Source organism: Electrona antarctica, assembly GCF_951216825.1.
Source record: "Electrona antarctica genome assembly, chromosome: 11".
Lineage (NCBI taxonomy): Eukaryota > Metazoa > Chordata > Actinopteri > Myctophiformes > Myctophidae > Electrona > Electrona antarctica.
The window spans coordinates 45,967,766-45,984,645 of record NC_136792.1 but is presented as its reverse complement, the minus strand read 5'-3'; the positions used below and the strand labels follow the sequence as shown (position 1 = coordinate 45,984,645).

The 16,880-nt window shown below is 43.4% G+C and overlaps 1 protein-coding gene across 1 annotated transcript in view; it reads left to right on the top strand.

Annotated features, from left to right (window-relative positions):
- Positions 1-16,880, top strand: part of slc36a4 (solute carrier family 36 member 4) — a 247,794-nt gene that overhangs the window by 64,095 nt on the left and 166,819 nt on the right. The window contains exon 9 of the mRNA XM_079514352.1: positions 10,338-10,436. Within this exon, the coding sequence (XP_079370478.1) occupies positions 10,338-10,436 (99 nt within the window). The remainder of the gene's footprint in view (positions 1-10,337; positions 10,437-16,880) is intronic.

Below are 16,880 nucleotides of genomic sequence, written 5' to 3'. Positions count from 1 at the left end.
TTGTAGACACTATGTGTAAGTGTAGGTTCTCCCGTAGTAGAAAGGGCTGCGACGGAGAGCAGGTTTATGTATCGAGCACTGATCCATTTCCGGTTGCCGTAGCCGACTGCCGTATCCGTCGTTGCTTAAAGTCGCTATTATCTAGCGGAAACCCCACCAATAAGCCCTTATCCGACACAAATGAACTAATCTTTCTCAGCCGTACAATTTCACTGCAGCGCGCATCGCGCAACTGCATGATGATCCTGTCATGCAGGCAGACACAGAACATCCCGACTCCCGACCCAAACACTGAGGAAACTTGTTGTTTGATTAAACATAATGTGCCACGAAAAATAGCTTCCAATAGCTTGTTTTTTTGTGTCGAGGACGTATGTGTCCATATCGACCCAAACGGCCAACAAAAGACATCTCCCTCCCACAGTGAGTGAAGTGCAGTAATGGCTGATTTATTCTTCATCGTACAACGTGTTCCTGCGTGCTGAAAATAGCCGATCTACAAGCTCACAACGCGTCGCATCCGCGACGCGTTGTGAGCTTGTAGATCAGCTATTTTCAGCACGCGGAGATATGCAGGCTGTGAGAACCGAGAACATTCAGAAACTTTTGCCTTCACAATAAAAGCATGCAGCTTTCACAAGTTGGCCCATAAAGACAAGGAAAAGGGTTAAGAATTCGGTGGCATTTCACATTGCAAAAGAGCTATTTTTCCCAAAATGTAAAAAAATGATAAGGAATTCATTTGGATAATGGTAATGGGCTTAATTCCCAATAGGAATAAAGACTCTTTAGCCGTTTCTGGTCGGTGCTGGCTTCTGCTATGGCAGATTGCACTTTTTAATGATTTATTGAAAATTCTCTGTTGTGACTGTGCGACAACGAAAGACCTTCAGAGAAAGCTTGACTTCTTCCAGGAACAAATTAACTGAGTTGATAAAATGTTTAGTTTTTGTGTTGGAAGCCATTTAAAACAGCCTGCATTTACAGATTTGTACTGTTTCTAGTTCAGAGATAATCGCATTTGAAGTTCTATTTTCCAAATAACTGCTGGGCGTACATACCCATGCCATATCTCATTTTAAAGAGCGAGTTGAATTTAAAAAGGAAAACAAAGTTTCTCACATGTACCATTGTGGATATTTTGCCATCTAAAAGTAGCATGGTCAGTCATGAAAAAGCTGTATTTTGTCTGACCAATCCATCTAAAACTGCCAATACCTCTGAAATGGAACATGATAGAAACTACATTTTTTGGGGATAAAATTCGACATTCTAACACATATTTTGATATATACCAGTACCTCGTCTATTCGTGCATGTTTCTCAAAAATCAGTTATGAAAAAAAAACACAGTTTTGATAAAAACACATCCAAGGACATTGTTTTGATATGACTTGGTGCCCATGATATGTATCAAAAGATTGACTTGAAGAGTTCCTGCCATGTACCATTACAGAATAATTCAGAGTTTAAAATCACTTAATTAGTCCTAGCATAAACTTCAATAGTGAACAAATAGCCATGACAGGTATAACTCTCATTGGCAAAGCATCCCTTTTATTTTTTATGACTACTAACATAATACAATTATACAATTATAACTCCTCATCGGAGAACGGTGGGGAGACGAAGAAGACCTTGGACCATCGTGTGATCCGGGTGGATGGACGGAGCAGGGGGGGGGGGGTCACTCACTCGAGTCAGGCCGGGGAGAGGGATACAGCAGCCCGCTGCCACCGGGCTAGTGGCTGGGAGATGGCCGCTGGTACCTGGCTGAGGAGGAGTGTGATCCGGCAGGCGGCAGCCCGCTCCCACCGGGCTGGGGGCTAGTGGCTGGGACTGGAGAAGGCCACTGGGACGCGGCCGAGGAGGGATCCAGCAATACTACTACTACTACTACTACTACTACTGCTACTACCGCAAAACTCGCTCAAATATATACTACTGCTTTCAACTTTCTTTTCTTTTTTTTTGTTACTGCTTTCAACCAGACGAACGGCAAACTGTGAGTCCCCACACTGATCACTGGGGGGGCGGGGGGCCTCGAGGCACGTCCCACTGGGAGGAGAACGCGGGGCAGACCAAGGCGCAGTTGGAGGAAACACATCGACTCACTGGCCTTGGAACGCCTCAGGATTCCCCAGGAGGAAGTCACTAATGTTGCTCTGGAGAGGGAAGTCTGGAGCTCTCTGGTGGAGCTGTTGCCCCCGCGACCCGACCACGGATAAGCGGTTGAAGAATGAAGATGGATGGATGGATGGATAGATGGAAACAGCTAATATTAGTGAATGTCTCTCTTCTCCTTGGGCCCTGGCCCCTGAGTGAAAGATGTCCTCATATGGCCAATTAATACAGTTTGGGATTGACCTGATTTTAATAGTTGAACAATGTATTATTATGAGTAGCGGTGGCAGGCAGAGCCAACTTTGAATGGCTTGTGTACTGTAGATAGCTCCCAAGGTCGTTCTTTACAGACACAGTTATCATGTAGATCCAGAGTGACAGTCTTCGTAATTGTCCCTGTCATCCTCCCATTGCTGTTTGAGGGATGGATTAATGTTGAGAGAAAGCCCTTCGTGGTAGTTTTTTTTCCACCCCTGCCTTATTTGCAGAACATATTCTGCTTCCATGACTCACTCACAGTTTAACAGAACTGCACAGTAGAGAAACCCACTGAAGGTACTGTACATTTTGTACAGTACACACACACACACACACACACACACACACACACACACACACACACACACACACACACACACACACACACGCCAGTGGCTGCGTATTATGGTCTGTGGAATGTAAAATAAGAGCACACTTGACCTATAATGTGCTGTTTTCAGTTTCACTGTTGCTACATTTAAAATGTCTTTATGATAATATGAAACTGTGAGTGTGAATAATTTTGCGCATTTTGTTGACACCTTTTTTTTTCTTCTCTGGACTCTCCTTACTATGAATGAATGAATTTTATTCATATAGCACTTTTCCAAACATATAGTTACTAGTACTTTACAATCATAAAGGTCATCAAAAACAACAAAACATCAAGACATCAGAAACCAATAAAACATGAAAAATAACAGGGCATCAAAAACAATATTAGGAAATACACTTCACATGCAAATGTTGTTTTAAAAGCCTTTTAAAAGAAGACACTGACTCTGCTATATAGCCTAAGAGGGCAGGGAGCCCTCGAGTGACGAAGGCGAGTTGCCGGGGGAACTAGGAGGGCCCTGTTATGTACTCTTGTTATTCATGTGTGTCAGAACCACATGCACCTGTTTTTCCCTTTTGCTTTTATTACACGCTATTTTAGTACACCGCTGTAATAACCATTAACATGCCCCCAAAAAAAGAACACTCATCTGTGCACCTCAGAGAACATGTTGTGTACTTGAAGCAGCCACTGCTTGGTTTCCACAGTGAGACGATAGCATCTGCCGCTGCTGGGTGGAGAGAGATGACACCAGCATTATTTCATTTTTACGTATAGTAGGCCACCGTTAAATGTGAAGAGTAGTGAAAGTGTCCTTTAGCTGTGATAAAGCCCATAAAGTCTGGGAGACATAGTGGTTAACAGCAGATTGGAATAGATTGGGTTCCGTTAATGCTGAGTAGCCAGTTGGTGTGTTTTACTGTAGTCTGTCCGTTGTCGAGACGGAGATAAATAATATATAGCTATAATATATAGCTGCGTGCTAAATTCAACTCCTGTCATTTTTGGAAAGTTAAAAAGTAAAGAAAGTACCCTGCATCTCCGCGGCTGGGGATTCGCAGCACCTTTTGGCGCTTCGTCCCCCGAAATGCAGACGTGGAGAGACTCCACGTCCCCCCCCCCCCCCCCCCCAACCCGTCCCGTCCCGTCCTGTGTGCCCACGTCTGACCCGGCTCTACGGCGGGCACTCGCGACGGCGGCTGCCTGTGGACCGTTGCATCTCGAGCAGCTCGTTGGGCATCCCGGCGGACTCAATCCAACCGGCGGGGAGAGTCGCCTCTCCCTGACCGCCTGAGCCTCCCCCTCCCGGGGCAGCTGAGACCCCTACCAACAACCTCAGATCCAGCGTATTCGACCGTTATCTCTGTATTGAATAGGCGAAATCATCCATTATCAGCACCTTCGAATAGGGCCAATATGGCCATACTGGCATACTCACCCTTGGCTGAACATAGCCTGGTCAAGGTTTCCCCCTGGTGGACGTGTCATTTCCAACTATTGTCGGCGCATGGAAACTAGGGGCTACTAATATATACTATTCTCTGCCTATCGGGACGTAACTCGGACGGCGCTGAGTCGGGTCCGGTGGCCGTCGCAACGCTCGGCACGGCGACTCACTCGGCTAGCCACCAGACACGGCGCGCCTCCGTCATTGACATCAGTGATAATGACAATAGGTGATAATGACATACTGAAACAGTGAGTATGCCAGTATGGCCATATTGGCCCTATTCGAAGGTGCTGATAACGGATGATTTCGCCTATTCAATACAGATAACGGTCAAATGGGGTGTCAGATCAGACCCGCTGAATTTAGGGATTACTAAGCAGAGGATAAGAAACTAACAAGAATTCCCCCATTATCGGGGGAACGGGGCGCAGGAAATGTGGCGTACAGGAGACGGCCATCGCCCCCGGGGGCCTGTTGTTTGAGAGTGTTCAATTATTATCCCTTATTACACTATTTTGCCAATTATTATAAATGATACATACACACCTGGAGGTTATTAGATATTTGGGTCTGTGTGTTTGTGTGTGAAACAGTAAGTAAGTCAGTGCAGGCTGTGTGTGTGTATATGACCCAAAATGCGACCCCAATTAGCTGGCGCTCGGTCAGCCTGATCGCACAGAAATAAGTAGGTGCATACACCACTAGAAAAGCCAAAAATCTGTATATATGTATATATATATACTACTGACGGAGGCGTGGCTTTCACAAACACGGACGTGCTATTTCACTGTGGCTGGTTTGTGCTGGGTGAGTTCGGGTTTTATATTATTATTATTTATTTATTTATTTTTTATTTTTTATCCTTTATTTACCCAGGGTAGTAGCCGAGCACAAGTGCTCATTTTCAGCAACGCCCTGCACATAGAAACACACACACACAGACACACATTAAAACCTGGGAGCTGACCAGTACAACCACAGTCTTACAGGTATACTGTTGGCCACTAAGCAGCTCCAGGGGGAGCAGTTGGGCGTTCAGTGCCTTGCTCAAGGGCACTTCAGCGGTGTTGGGTGAGTGATGACAATCACTTCCCCACCCAGATTTTTCCTGCCCGTCCGGGGAATCGAACCGGCAACCTATCGGCAACAAGGGCGCTCCTCTAACCCTTAGGCCACCGCTGCCCCTAAAATGTACTAATCTGTGCCTCGGTTTACAACTCGAACAGGGCTGAGTCGGCTCTACCAAACTTTGCGACGCTTGACACGGCAACTCGGTGGTCTCACGTGGTTCAAGTTCGGTAGCGCCCCCTCCTACCTCCCCATTGTCTATGGGGAGGTATTTTAGTGTCATATGTACAGATTATTTTGCTTTTCTAGTGCAATCCATGCATATCTACTTATTTCTGCTCGATCGGTTAAATGGCTTGGTGTGTGACCCGAATGCGACCCCAATCATCTGCATCACTGGAACTATCGAGGAGAAAAATCAAAACTGTATCGTCTGAGTGTTTTAGAAAGTATTATTGCTCTGGCGTACGTGTCAGTGCGACATTCAGACAGACATTCCCTCAGTACGACAGCTGTCAGTATAAAGGGTGAAAAGTACAGCTGAGCTTACACACCCCTGGGGAGCACCAACATTAGTAGTTAATGCTGAGGAGAGGGTTGTGTTCACTTTCACCCTCTGTAGTAAGAAAAGAAGCATACCAGTTAATTAAGTATGGATTCAGTTGAAGATGATTATCTTTTGAAAGTGCAAGCTGGAAGTCGGTTAGAGAAAATCAAATCAAGGATGACAATGCCAAATGGCAATAGTTGTCTCCTGTTGCTCACACACCCCTGAGAGATAATTGAGTGGAGGTTGTAAATAATGAAACACTGTTTCTCATAATTCCCCGGTATGACGCACAGATCAAAGGAATCAGTGATAATCTTAAATATCAGCACGGATGAAAAGAAGCTCTGTCAAATAGAAAGCGGTGTTCACACAGAGCAGAGATCTTCACCATGGGCCTGTTGGCCTACCCAGGGGTGTGTAATGTCATCTTTCCACTGCATATTATCTATATGTGACCAGGTCTAGCAAAATTGTCCTCATCTTGCCTAAAGGCAGAAAATCTAAAATAAACTTGATTTTTTTTTTCATATTGACACAGCTTGAATGTTGAAGAAAGTTTTCATTCCAACAGATTATTGATTTGGTCAAATTAAATGTATACATTTATAAGTCAAAGTAGGCTAGCCAGCTCTAGGTGTTGAAATGTTGTGAACATTCAAAGGGGATTTTCTCAGCTTTGGGTAAAACGGCATCATATCTCCTTCAAATATTCAATTTAATTTAATTATACATCATATGAAAGCTTACATTCTGTACTTTAATAATCTGTAAAAAACTGAATATACTGTAGTAGGGCTGTCACGATTACAAATTTAAGTTGACGATTAATTGTCACACAAATTACTGCGATTAACGATTTAATCGTGGTGTTTGCTGAACATTGGAGTGTTACTCCAATGTTCAATTTGTATTTCTGTTTGCCCTTTAGGCTTGGTAATCACAAATTGTACAGGGAGATGTGACAAATACAAAGAAATCACTGACACATTTATCTATTTTTTATCTATATTTTTCGTTCTAAAAAAAACAATCCAAAATAGCGGAAATCGTTTATCTGCAAGCTTACTTACATATTGTAAGCTTGTAGATCAACTATTTCTGCTATTTTTGAAAAATGTTTAAAAATGTATGGAGTCTATGGACATTATCCAACATGGAAACGACTGACGATTGCGCAAAGATAATTGCGATTTCTCAAATAATTGTGATTAGGCGATTATGTAATAATAGTGACAGGCCTATACTGTAGTATTGGCTCTATTGCTTTAGCATTAGGTTGTATATATGTACGTGTTAAAGAAGAACTTTTCAACCTATCTTCATAGGTTGAAATCACGAATGATATAATGATGATGATGATATAATGGCAAAAACAATCTTCTCAGTCTGTGTCTCATGGGACTGATGGGAGGGATGTGGGCAGTTCAGAAACCCGTCCACCAGTGACATCATCGATGAGGAATCCAAGCTAATAGAAACGGCAGGCTTTCTATTCCTCTCACGATAATAACAATCTTTTTCTTTATCTTGTTTTTACCAGCAGCTTCGGAGAAGTGCTGGTTAGTGTTTACCTGGGAAACTTGCAACACTGCTAGTCGACCGGTAGATCTTTCTGCTGAGTGTTGCCAAGTCTGCATATTTCCAGCCTAACGTGGATTCATTCACAGTTGCTTGCCTGGTTTGGTTTTTGGAGGCTGGTTAGCTTATTTCTGGCACGACAGTTGGCAACACTGGCAACCATACTGCCGAGTACTTCTGATTGCTGATTGGCTGCTTTGGCTGCTTTTCTCTCAGTCAGTTAATTCTGAGTCAAACTCCCGCGATCATGGGACATGGATGGGAATGTGCAGTCAAAATCGCCAAAGCGAACTCTATAATCTCAATACTTGGGCACAAACCAACTATTTACGAGGAACAATATTGATGGAACTTAAGGTGGCCTTACACTAGCCGATAATCGGGCATTTTTGACGCTCGGGGGGTGCCCGACCGCTCAAAGCGCGATCGGGATCGGCCCGATCAACATCAAGAATGTTTGATATTTGCTCTGCCCCGCATCCTGTAGTGTGTGGTGCTATCAGATTTCAGATTAAAAAAAATCGGCTAGTGTAAGGCCACCTTAAGAGATTCGCTGAGTTAGCTATATTTTATATACAGACATTTAGAGTTAAATGTGTGTGCAGTGCATGCACTCAAACTTTATTATTGATCATGTCGCTCGATCAAAATCGCTATGCAACATTTCCTCCTCCCTCCCGCGCTCCAGAGCAGCCAGCCTGCTACTTTTTCGCGGGGCAGAATGTTTGAAGGCACACACACACACACACACACACACACACACACACACGCACACACACACACACACTGAGCGAGGTAGCAGTGTCATGACGTTCTTACCTATGTGTGTGCAGTGCATGCACTCAAACTTTATTATTGATCATGCGCGACGTGAAACCAACTATTTACGAGGAACAATATTGATGGAACTAAGAGATTCGCTGAGTTAGCTATATTTTATATACAGACATTTAGAGTTTGTGTGCAGTGCATGCACTCAAACTTCATTATTGATCATGTGCAACGTCATGAAAGCATTTGTAGGTCAGACAGGCAATACTACACATGTATATATAAAGTAAACCAACCTAGATTCCTAGCATTTCTTCATTACATCTTGTGTAGGCCTACATGTGCCTACATATTTTTGCTCTGGATGGGTGGCGGGTGCGTTCCTGTGGGTCAGTACAGTGACAGTACAGTGGAGGGTACAGTAGAGGGACCCCCACACAGCAACTCCGTCATTTCTCAACCGTTTCAGACGCGGGGCGGCTCGCCGGGATCGGGCCGGCACCCTGGGTGCGTTCCTGTGGGTCTGGAACTCCACCCCCCCCCCCCCCCCCACACACACACACACACACACCCACCGAGTTGCACCACTCACTTCACACCTCACACGGGTGTGATTTATTTTCCTTAGACAATTTGATGCAGACATAGGCCTGTACTTCTGTGTCTGAATGGGACAATCTCATTTCTTTACTTTTGCTTTTTAATTGTCACAATAATTATTATTATTATTACAAGAATTAATAATAATACATTATTATTATTATTATTATTATTATTATTATTATATAAGACGGAGGCAACAATTGTGCAAATAGCCAATCTACAAGTTCACAACGACATTGTACATCTGCTATTCACAACATTTATCTGTGGAACCATTCTGTTGCTTGTCTGGTTATTGCTTATCATTGCTTATCATTCAAATATGATTACTTTGGGGGGTCACAGTCTGAAAAGGCTCCTAAAAATGCTAACCTTATATTAAACACACATAGATACGGAAGCTGCTGGTTATTATTCATAATGAATTATGTCTTGTTTCATTATTATTTTTAAATCTGCCTAACGCAGATGTCAATGGTGGACAGGTTTCTGAACTACCCACATCTCCTATGAGACAAATTGTGGTATTTTATCATGATTTCGAAAACACAGGACATGAAGAAAAAAAAATCATGTATGACACTGCACTTGCGTATAGTAAATATTGTGTCGGTAAAATGAGCATATTAGTCTACTTGCCAGTCCGTTGTGAACCCGGATATGTTGAGTACACCAAGGTTTTATGTTGAAATGAAATGTTGAGTATGGGTCCCCAGCATGTAGAAACTGCCAGATGCTAACTTGCATATGTTGAGCAATTTTCAAAATTGGCATATGTGACCAAACCATACAACAACCTATAGAAGGCAAAATATTCAATTAAAAAAAAAATCATCATGCTTTAAGTAGCATGTGACATGTCAAACTAGGGGGTTTTCATGATGCTGAATCCATTCCAAGCATTAGTTTTGCACAAAAAAACACTCATTGGGCTAAAAAGGCCATAGCCACACACAAATGTGCTGACATCATCACATTTGTGGATGACTGCAATGGCCGTTTTTAGCCCAATGAGTGTTTTTTGTACAAAACTAATGCTTGGAATGGATTCAGCATCATGAAAAGTTTGACATGACACATGCTATTTAACCCATTTTGGGCGGAAACCCCTTTTGGTGTTAGCATTATGTTATGCTTTAGCTATTGAAAAATAGCAGATCTACAAGCTCATAGCGCGCCACCGAGTGGCGCGCTACGAGCTTTTAGGTCTGCTATTTTTGAAAAATCGAAGAACGACTGAGCTTTTTCAGAAAACTGTCAGGATGTAGAAGACATTTTTAGAATCTGATCTCAGGTCAAAATGGGTTAAAGCATTATGGAATTTTGATTTTCTTTCCCTTATAGATTGTTAATGGTATGGTCACACATTTTGCCAATTATGAAAATTGCTGGTGGTGTCCCGTCTCCCTATGTTTAGTGTACCAATATGGACAAAGGTGGCGCTGTTGTGCTAGAAACAGAGAGAGATAGTGTTGCACTGTTGCCTGCTGAGAGAGAGAGAGAGAGAGAGAGAGAGAGCAAAAAATAAAAGGTTTCTGCCCGACAGTACTGTATATGCCCTCCCCTGTTCTAAATTATTTTTCTGTCATTTATTATAGGACATTGGCGCTGCCCACCAAATCCCTCTCACGTCCCCTGTGGGAAAGTTCCCCTTCTTCTTCGGGACTGCCATCTTTGCCTTCGAAGGTATCGGCGTGGTAAGTTTATTACCGTCATAAATAATTGTACTGTCTCTTAACCCATTCAGGCCTGACGTCGAAATTTAAAAAAAAAAGTTTTCTAAATCATGACAATTTTCGGAAAGATTTGAGGCACATTTTAACGATTTTTCAAAAATAGCAGACCTACAAGTTCATAGCGCGCCACTCGGTGGCGCGCTATGAGCTTGTAGATCTGCTATTTTTCAATAGCTAAATTATAACATAATGTTTAAAACACCAAAAGGGGTTCCCGCCCAAAATGGGTTAATGGTTAATGTGGTTAAAAGCTAACGTGACATGGATGCGTTCCAGGTCTCAATGGGTTAAGTGTATAGGATCTAGCGTCTATTATAGTATTATATGCACTGGCCTTAGTGTGAATATCCACTGACTTCTGTCCATTTAACGACATAAGTGCGTTATTTGTCTATGCCAGTGGTTTTCAAACTTTTTAAGAGAATAAGAGAATTATTTTACAGCTCTAGCAGTGATTCTCATCCATTTTAATTTCAAGGACCTCAGGTTTGACCTGAATTAGGCTACAGCCTAGGGCATTAAGCAACTAGTTGACTAGTTTACTAGTCGACTAGTAAATCCACTAGTCGACCTTGTTGGTACTAGTTGATAAGAAAAAGGAAAAAAAAGATCAGTTATAGTCACCAATGTACATAGATTTTAAATGTACAAATATTTATTTATTTTTTTACATAATAGGTAGTTAAACAACTAGTCGACTAGTAAACTAGGCAACTAGTCAACTAGTAAAAATCACACCCGTGTGAACTGAGTGGTGCAAGGTCTTATATAGCCTGATCAGCTGTGGTCTGACGTAATGTCAGTGACCATAGTAACCATGCTCATTGTTTTGGGTCCCACGTACAGGTACACACACGTACAGGTACACATACATAGACACAAACAGACAAAGCTGGTTGTTTGAGTGGTTTGCACCACTCAAAAATGACTAGAAGTGAATGCCCTAGTACAGCCCCTCATTTAATGGCATTTCTATATTTCTGGGACCTCAATGTATAATGTAAAATCAAAGTTAATCTAACTCTGAGAGTGTACACTCTCTGAGTTTCCGACCCATAAGGGTCCATTTGGTTCCTAATTATCATTTAGCTGGGGACCCCCTGGAGCTCTCTCAAGGACCCCTAGGGGTCCCTGGACCCCACCCACCTTGGGAACCACTGGTATTATGGCACACAGCAACTACTATATATATAGCAGGCGAAAAGGCGATAGTCGAAAAGTGGGCGGAGGAACGTCGCCCGAAAACATGAATACGACATCGACATCGTCGCTAAAGCTCAGATTTATGGAGGCATCCCCCCCCCCCCATCTCAGTTGTTGTGGCAGAAAGAAGACTCTGCTTTGCTGGACACTGCCACAGAGCAAAAGGCCAGGACATTTAGGATATTCTTCTGTGGAGACTACCAAGAGGAACAAGACCTCTCACATTTCCAGATGTTCCTGAGTAGGGACACAGGACTGACTGTGAATCAACTTGGTGTGGCGACGAGCAACAGAGACCAGTGGAAGCAGCTTGTGTCGCAGATCTCGAGGGCACTCGGAGGATGATGATGAGATTTGCATCGCGCCAGAGTCGCCGCCGTTCTCCCGCTGTTAACCCATTTTGACCTGAGATCAGATTCTAAAAATGTCTTCTACATCCTGACAGTTTTCTGAAAAAGCTATGTTTCTATGTCAGTCGTTCTTAGCAGACCTACAAGCTCATAGCAGACCTACTACGTTCTTAGCAGACCTACAAGCTCATAGCGCGCCACCGAGTGGCGCGCTATGAGCTTGTAGATCTGCTATTTTTCAATAGCAAAAGCATAACATAATGCTAACACCAAAAGGGGTTCCCGCTGTTAAAACGTACTGTGAGGCTTCAGTCTTTGTGAGTTGTCTTGAGTCAAGTAGCAACCAGGCGAACAGATAAATGGCTAAATTCCTCCGTGTCATCATCAGCGCTCATACCCTAGCCTGGGTTCCAGCCTGATTCGCTGCGTTCCTTGGACTTGTTTTGGACGTTGCAGGGCATCAGCAGTAGCTGCACATTGATACGACGTCAAACTGGTGTTTATTTATTCATATATATCAGAAGCCATGGGTCCATTTCATCCTTTTATATGTCCTTGGAGATAGGACCCTTTCCAGACTGAGTAGCGAGTGTCAAAACAAATCCAGGGAACGCAGCGAATCAGGCTCGAACCCAGACTACCCATACCCTATAGGTGTGGTTGTCAAAATGGCCTCCCCGTGTCCCCTAGGATAGGTACCCTCACACACAAAAATTAAAAAAAAACATGCCAGTAATCCTGGTCTCTAATACTGCCTCCCCCTGGCCAGCCGGGGCACCTGATGGAGGGAAAAGGAACTTGTTCCTTCCACACGCTACGTCTTACCGGGTCAACTCCCCCCCTGTCAGGTGAAAAGAAGCATCTTGGACTCCTCATGCATTGAAGGAAACATGAGGTCAGTCCGTTGCTCTCCCCAGGTTGGCAGAGGGAGTGTATATAGCGCCCAGGAAATTAGGAAATTGACCCTGCAGGGTGGAAGAAAAATGGGTTACAAAAATCGTGGGATAAAAAAAAGAAATACGAAAATGGCTAAATTATGATTACAACAAAGCGATGCCAACATTGAGGTCGTTGCAGGTCTGGGTCAGTCTGTCGGACACGGTTCCGTAGATAAGACATTGTAGTGTGCGTGTGGTGTGGGTCTGGTACGTGTGCATGTCCACTGTGGGCAGAATGATGTATTGGGCCAGTATGTACGGCATATTGAACCGAGGGGCACACAAGCGTTCCACTCTCTGCTGCTTGCCCATTAAGCCATTTTGGGCGGGAACCCCTTTTTGGTGTTAGCATTATGTTATGCTTTAGCTATTGAAAAATAGCAGATCTACAAGCTCGTAGCGCGCCACCGAGTGGCGCGCTACGAGCTTGTAGGTCTGCTATTTTTGAAAAATCGTGAAAATATTTATTTCAGAAATTTAAGATTTTTTAAAAATTTCGATGTCAGGTCTAAACGGGTTAATCAGGATGAGCAGAGAGGGCCAGCCGTCACTGCAGTGACCCAACACGTTCTCTAACACACACTCACACACACACACACACACACACACACACACACACACACACACACACACACACACACACACACACACACACACACACACACACACACACACACGCCTAAGCGACACAACTCCTTCTTTTCTTCGTCTCAATACTCAAGAGGGGAGATGGTGGGTTGGTGGGGGTGAGGGGATAAAAATCCCTTCCGAAAGCGACAGATGGCTTCAAAGTGAGAAAGAATAACAATGAAAGGCTGCTTGACTCCCCCATCACATACCGAGTCACTTCTAAAGTTCTTGTTTCCTTGCCTATATTACCTCTGTCCCTCCCCCTCTCTCCATCTCCACCGTGTTCCGCTCCCCGCCGGTTGGAATGATGCACGGCCTTTCGCGGTTTCCTCAGTCACAGCAGTGACAGGATAATTATCCACAAGGGCTATACAATCACCACGACAATCTCCTTGGATAGGCACAGGGGGGGGGGGGGGGGGAGGGAATGCATAAGCCATTTAGGCCTGACGTAGAAATAAAAAAATCACACCTGTGTGTGTGTGTGTGTGAACTGCAAATCCCCCCCCCCCCCCCCCCCCCCTCTCTCTCTCTCTCTCTCTCTCTCTCTCCCTCTCTCTCTCTGTCTCTCATTAGCAGGCAACAGTGCAGCACTATCTCTCTCTCTCTGTTTCTGGCACAACAGCGCCACTTTTGGTACTCATTGGTACTGGTGCTCATTAACGTCACACACACACACAAACATAGTCACACACATAATTGAACGTCACAGACATTGCTGTTCCTTGGAGTGGTTGCACCACTCAAAAAAAAAAACGTTCGCTCTGAAAGAATATAATATTCAAAGATGTGTGCCGCGTTTTTACGATTTTTCAAAAAATAGCAGACCTACAAGCTCGTAGCGCGCCACTCGGTGGCGCGCTACGAGCTTGTAGATCTGCTATTTTTCAATAGCTAAAGTATAACATAATATAACATAAAACACCAAAAGGGGTTCCCGTCCAGAATGGGATAAAGGCACTTTTCATTTGGCCTATATGGGTCGGGAAGAACTGATATTCCCAAGGGTTGGGGGAAGAAATTCAAGCTTTCACAAACATTCAGGCTGTAGTATCCACAGAGCGATAGAATTGTATAGCACCGCACCAGAAGACAAAATCAAAAATCATCATTTGAAAAATTAAGCTACATTATTTGAAATTACATAATTTGTCAGTAAAGTGTATTTTCCACACTTAAGATTGCACTGTTGAGCAGCAACACACACACACACACACACACACACACACACACACACACACACACACACACACACACACACACACACACACACTCACACTCACACTCACACACACACACCAGGGAGGAGGGCTAGAACGTAGATGCACCGCTCACTTCACACAGGTGTGATTTTTGTATTCAATCAGTTTTGTGTATGTTATAAGATATTTTCCCATGATCCTCTCAGTATTCATATTGTAAGCAAGATCAACAGCCATTACATTGTATTCGTATCCCTAACACCTTGGAGGGGAAAAAATGAAATGCAAATTCGACTTTGAAAATAAAGCATATGGAAATTCATGGTTTTGTAATCATGTAGATTTTTGCGTCGTTAGCTTTTCTCACAGCTGCCTGCCTTTGATCAGGATTGAGAGGAGATTGTGATTGGATTTGTTTCTCACTGTTGCCCCAGTCAGTTTTGTCAGAGGTGGCAGCTGCATCAAGCCCAATTATATCGCGTTACACACAACACACAACCATAATGTGCTATTTGCTACTTTGCTAACTTTTTAGACTTTTGGGTTCACAGAATGATGGATAATAAGATGCAGGTTTTCTGTTCAGGGTACCTTTTCATTAGGTCTGCCTTTTTTCAGTCCATTAAAGGAGAATTCCATGCTAGAAGGCTTTCTTTTATGTGTAGTTGTTATTTTGTGCAAAAGCGCATTATTGGCTATTTCCCCTACCATAAGCCCTCAATGAATTGCATTGAATTGAATGGGGCTATGGGGTGCTAATTCGCTTATTTCCATCGCTTAAAAATCAATTTCTTTTGTATATATCCTCTCTTCATAATGTAAATAGTATCCCAAGCGGCACACTTTACTACTTATTTCGATGGAAACAAGCGAATTAGCACAAAAACCCAACCCCCATTGAGGTTATTTGACTACAAATAAAGGTAAGAAAGCCTTCTAGTATGGATTAACCCTGCAAGACCCGGATTATTTCTACTTGCAAAAAAGAGATTTCAACCTTTACTACTACTTGTACTACTAAAACTTCTAGCTGTACAATTTACAATTTAGGCATTTAGCAGACGCTCTTAATCCAGAGCGACTTACATTAGGCAGGAACAAAAGTATGGGAATACATCACATATATAAAATGCATTTATCAAGAAACATGCGTAAGCTAAGAACGTAACTAGAACATATGACACTATACATATTAACTATACATATATACTATACTATGCTATACATATGTAGGCTACTATGATGTGCTATGACTATATACAATGCAATTATTGTGCTGTCTACATGACATGCTATAAGTCTGTTTCAAATGCTATCTAAGTCTAAAAAGTGCTATCTAAGGGGGTAGGATAAGTGCTATGGGCCATGATGGAGTCTGAAAAGGTGGGTCTTCAGACTACGGCGGAAGATTGGGAGTGATGCTGCAGTTCTGACTGCAACGGGGAGTGCATTCCACAGTTTTGGGGCCAGAAGGGAGAAGAGTTTGGGACGTGTGGAGCGTTGGCCCGGCGTTTTTAGTGAGGGTACTTCCAGCTTTCCTGCGTTGGCTGATCTGAGTGCGCGGGAGGGTTTGTAGGGTTCAATCATGCTTGCAAGATATGGGGGAGCCATACCTTTGGTTGCTTTGAATGCCAGCATCAGAGTTTTGTATTCTGTGCGGGCAGCGACTGGGAGCCAGTGCAGGGAGCGGAGCAGGGGGGAGACATGTGAGAATTTTGGCTGGTTGAAGACCAGACGAGCTGCGGCATTTTGGATCATTTGGAGAGGCTTAAGTGCACATGCCGGTAGGCCAGTAAGGAGCGAATTACAATAGTCAAGTTTTGACAAGACTGTTGTCTGGATTACAGTCTTGTCAAAACTTGACTATTGTAATTCGCTCCTTACTGGCCTACCGGCATGTACCAACTCTGTACCAACTCTGCTGCCGTGTGTGTCAAACTTACAAACCCATTATCAATTGCACTGCTAAACATTAAAGGGTATAGAGCGTTGCAGTCCCGCCCTCTACCATGGACCAGGAAATGATTCTCCGTTCATTTTTCCCATAGACATTTCAAAAAGTATTTATTTAATACAAAGCCA